Genomic DNA, 5,000 nt, shown 5'->3' with positions numbered 1-5,000 from the left:
GATAAGATATTCAGCTTTCCAGCAGTAATGTTAGCTAAAGTTGGCTCATTTAAAAGGGAACTCCATCGATTTATTCAAAATCCTGCATAATTAAGTGGTTAAGATGTAATCAGAGCGGTTCAGAGTGGTTTGGTGTGAAACGCTCTGTTCTAGATAAACTTACTGAGTCAGAACTGTTCACAGTGTTGGTGATAGGAACCAGACGTCCACCTCTAAAAGCTCCCTCAGAGAAAGTTCCTACATGAAATGGTTATGAATTCACTGCCTGATGACTGAGACACTGTTTACGATATTTAGCGTTTGGCCTAAAGTGTATATTTTTATAAGTCATTCATGACAGAGCTGTACATGTAGTAAATAAAATGTCTATATCTGTGTTGTAGTCATGGCGACCCCTGGTTCCTATCACCACCACTGTAAAGACATCTGAACCATTTCACACCAAACCACTCTGAATCTCTCTGTTTGCATCTCACACACTGAGTTATTCAGATTTTTTTTAATCAGTGGACTTCTCCTTTACATTGTAAATGCACCCCAAAAGCTCCTCCCACCTTCAAGACACATCATCAGAAGGGTGTTTTCCCAGCCTTTAAACCAGCTGTGGGAGCAGTTTAGGCACAGCAGAGAGGTTCATTTCTTCATTTTGATCCTTTAAACATCACCAGAAATGATCCTGACAGGTTTTTCCACCACACTAAAGAGGTTTCAGCCCCAGCACGACTAAATCTGTATTCCAGAGATGAAACTCGTGCAGCTTCCTGACCGAGTTTCCTCTAAACTCTGAGATAAACACCGGGAGGGAGGAGAGCAGCGTCAGGTATTAAAGGAGTCTCCTTATTTTTGGGCCCCTCACATTTTCTGTCGAACGAGATTTAACATCCGAGTAAGCAGCGATAAACTGGAACAGCTCAGTCACCAAAGCAGACCCGCTGAACCATTTAAGGTGGAACGGAAAGTTCGAAGAAAAACTTGAGATTTAATCAGCGATAAACAGGAACACGCAGCTAGTTTAGCTCAGCCGTTCCACCTTAAATGGTGCATGAAACTACTAACCATTTAAGGTGGAACTGGGAGTTAGGGGAAGAAAAACTTGTGTTTAGCAGTCAAATTTAAGCAGCGACGCAGCTAGTTTAGCCCAGCCGTTCCTCCTTAAATGGTCCAGTATTTAAGGTGGAACGGGAAGTTCGATAAAAACTTGCGTTGGTTGTGGCTCTTTGCGTCTTACCCAGCAGCAGCAGCCTGTGAGTCTGTTTATACTCTCTCTTCTCCGCTTTGAGGTTCTTGTCGATGTTCCTGCTCCGCTTGTTCTCCGCTTTGAGCCGAGCTCTCTCCTCCACCCTCCTCTGCTCGCGGAGCTGCGGGTCGGAGCTGTCCGGCTGTCCGGGCTCTCCGTCCGGCCCGGGGTTGGCGGTCCGGCCGCTCGTGTAGCTGATCGCGGAGCGCGGACCGAGCAGCCTGGAGCGGAGACTGTGACACATGCCCATCTCTAACGGAGCCGCTACTCCTTCTTCCAGAGCAGGAACACCTTCATCACCACCACCATCATCTTCATCACCACCATCATCATCGCGTCGGTTCGGGTTCTATTCTTTATCCAGGTCAGTCTGACCGCAGGAACAGGGTAAAAATAAGATGACCAGCTCCGCTCTGCTCCCCCGGAGCTCCTCCCCGGTTCCTCTCCTGCTCCTTCTCTCCTGTCTCTCTCACTGCTGCCTGTCTGCGGCTCACAAACACCAACTCTACTTTCTCTACGGGCTCCTTCTCCTCCTTCTCCTCCTCCTTCTTCTTCTCGCCTTCACCGTCGTCCCCTCTTCAAATTTGCATGTGCCCTGAAGTTTCCATGTTACTCTGACCCCGGATCAGCTCGGGGAGGCGGGTTGTGCGCGTCGGCGGGGTCTTTACAGCTGATCTGAGGTCAGGATTAAAGAGCAGATCCTCAGCGTTAAATTTTCAGAAGGGGGCGGACTCTGTGACGTCACGTGGACAGGGAAAAAAAAGTAACAATGATTTACGGTGGAAACTGCAGAGACGGTTATCCACTGTTTTAGCATCAGCGCTGTGTGGAAAACCCTCAGAGCCTTTACAGCCCATAATACTGACAGTCAGCGCTGTTCACGGAGTTATTATTCCGGCTTATAGAGCAAATTCATACACAGAGAGAGTTCAGTCTGATTTACATTCATAAAAGCACAAAGAACTTCAGAGTGAAAATCAATAAAAACCGATACAAATCTTAATTAAAAGAAAGTACAAAGTAAACAAAGTAGAATAAAAACGTGAAGGACTCGGAGCTCAGTCCGAAACACATGAGGACAGAAATGATTTTAAAGAATTTAAAAATGAATTCATGAATTCAACTCTCAAATCTCAGTCTCATCTCAGGCTCAGTCTCATCTCAGGCTCAGTCTCATCTCAGTCTCATCTCAGTCTCAGTCTCATCTCAGTCTCATCTCAGGCTCAGTCTCAGTCTCAGGCTCAGTCTCATCTCAGTCTCAGTCTCATCTCAGTCTCATCTCAGTCTCAGTCTCAGGCTCAGTCTCATCTCAGGCTCAGTCTCATCTCAGTCTCAGTCTCATCTCAGGCTCAGTCTCATCTCAGGCTCGGGCTCAGTCTCATCTCAGTCTCATCTCAGGCTCAGTTTTAGGCTCAGGCTCAGTCTCAGGCTCAGGTTCAGTTATGCTGGCAAATTAGTCTGTATGTGTGTGTGTGTCTGTGTGTGTGTGTCTGTGTGTCTGTATGTGTGTGTCTGTGTGTGTGTGTGTCTGTGTGTGTGTGTCTGTGTGTGTGTCTGTGTGTGTGTATGTGTGTGTGTGTGTGTGTGTGTGTGTGTGTGTGTACACTGCTATAAGTGCATGTTATGATTTGCTGTTTACTGTTAAAACGTTTCCAGCAGGCTGTAGCAGAGTTTGAGATTTCTCATTAGAAATATGTACACACTTGTGTAAACAAAAAGGGCCAAGCCCAGAATATGATTTAGCTGGTGTTTTTTTGGTTTTTACTGATGTTTTTTTTAACTGATGGTTTTTAGTGTTTTCTGATGGTTTTTTTGTTTTGTGATGGTTCTGGTTGGTCCAGATTTAAACCCTATAGTGAATATTTGGTCTCACATTAAACTCAAACTAGCTCAGCAGTGTTTTTCAGCTGTTTGAAGCCGTCAGTGCTGAGTGGATCAATACTGACTCTACTTTCTGTAAAAGACTGTCTGAATATTCACACACTAAACTACAACACTTACAGAAGTCAGAGTGAAAAACCCTCCACAATGACTGACTGCAGCTGTTTGTTTAATGATTTGTCATTTTTGTGCAGGACTGTATGATTTATGTTCTGTTTGAATGTTTAAGATACTCTCCATTTGAAGCCTGTCACAATTATTACATGATCACCGTTATTTGAGAATCAGAGCCATTTAAACACAGTTATTTTCACACACATACAGATCATATCATATCGTCAGCACAGAGTGAGCCAGCTGTGTTTACTTGAGCTATTTAATAAATTATATTATTAATAATAAATCAGGAATGTTTGTTAATTTGATAGCTGGAATAGCTAATGCTAATTTTAGCATGTATGCTTGTAGAACAAAAGTGTTTTCGCTCATATTTTCGCAGTTTCAGTAAAAAAAATGTTGTGCACTGCGCTGGATCTCGTTAGCTAAACAGCTAACAGCAAGCTAAGTAAGATAGCTAATAAGCTGACATAGCTGCTTTAGACTTGCGCTTTATTAGTTGCATAAAATAAACAAAATACACAAATCATTGATTGTAATTATTTATATGACAATTAATCATCTGCTAGATGATTAATGATCTGGACAGGCCTGTCTGAACACACAGTAACTGTGAACCGATCAGTGTTATTGATTCTCCGGTGAGTAAACATCACTCAGACACTGACAGTGATCTTTTCTGACTGACCTCTTAAATAACGACACGGCTAAAAAAAGAAAAGTTAGTTAAATCAAAACTGGAATCCTTTTGTAAAAATGCTTTTTAGGGAAAATGTGCAAAGAGAGTGAAGCAGAGCAGATCTGCAGTGATCTGATGACTAAAAACACCTGCACATATCTGTACACCTGCACACATCTGCATGTTTGCACATCTGTACGTCTGACAACTTCTCTACGGTTTGTTTTCAATGCTGCTGTAACCGAGTTTGTCCACTAGGTGGAAGCAGTTTACATCAGAATGCACTGCTGAGCTGCACTGAAATCCAACTTTTACAGGTTTCTTATTCTGTGAGTCAAAAATTCTTCATAATTAAACAGTTAAAGTTACTGAGTCAGAACTGTTCACAGTGGTGGTGATAGGAACCAGACGTCCACCTCTAAAAACTCCCTCACAGAAAGTTCCTACATGAAATGGTTATGAATTCACTGCCTGATGACTGAGACACTGTTTTATGATAGTTTAGAGAAGATTTTGGACTAAAGTATACATACATATATATATTTTAAATCTATTCATGGTGGAGGGATACATGTAGAGTGTTGTGAGGCAAAAAAATGTACAACCCCAATTCCAAAAAAGTTGGGACACTGTGTAAAATGTAAGTAAATGTAAATAAAAACAGAATGCATCTCTCTCTCTGCCTCTCTCTCTCTCACTCTCCCTGTCTCTCTCTCTCTCTCTCTCTCTCTCTCTCTCTCTCTCTCTCTCCCTGTCTCTCCCTGCCTCTCTCTCTCTCTCTCTCTCTCTCTCTCTCCCTGTCTCTCTCTCTCTCTCTCTCTCTCTCTCTCTCTCTCTCTCTCCCTGTCTCTCCCTGCTCTCTCTCTCTCTCTCTCTCTCTCTCTCCCTGTCTCTCTCTCTCTCTCTCTCTCTCGCCCTCAGCTGGTTTCAGGACTCGTTCAGTAGAAGTTCTGCTTTTCAGCTGGGATTCAGGTTTGAGTCTCAGTTCTGCCATGTGTAATAAAATAATAAATAAATCAAGACTCTGGCATTAATCTGTTAAAAAACATTTACATTTTACGTTCATATATTGATTGTTTAAAAGTA

General features: G+C 42.9%; 1 protein-coding gene across 1 annotated transcript in view; it reads right to left on the bottom strand.

Annotated features, from left to right (window-relative positions):
• Positions 1-1,771, bottom strand: part of gnas (GNAS complex locus) — a 62,115-nt gene extending 60,344 nt beyond the window's left edge. Inside the window, exon 1 of the mRNA XM_036571628.1 lies at positions 1,229-1,771. Within this exon, the coding sequence (XP_036427521.1) occupies positions 1,229-1,487 (259 nt within the window). The 5' untranslated portion in view covers positions 1,488-1,771. The remainder of the gene's footprint in view (positions 1-1,228) is intronic.
• Between the last annotated feature and the right edge of the window lie 3,229 nt (positions 1,772-5,000).

Source organism: Colossoma macropomum, unplaced genomic scaffold (genome assembly GCF_904425465.1).
Source record: "Colossoma macropomum unplaced genomic scaffold, Colossoma_macropomum, whole genome shotgun sequence".
Lineage (NCBI taxonomy): Eukaryota > Metazoa > Chordata > Actinopteri > Characiformes > Serrasalmidae > Colossoma > Colossoma macropomum.
This window is presented reverse-complemented; position numbering and strand designations above follow the sequence as displayed.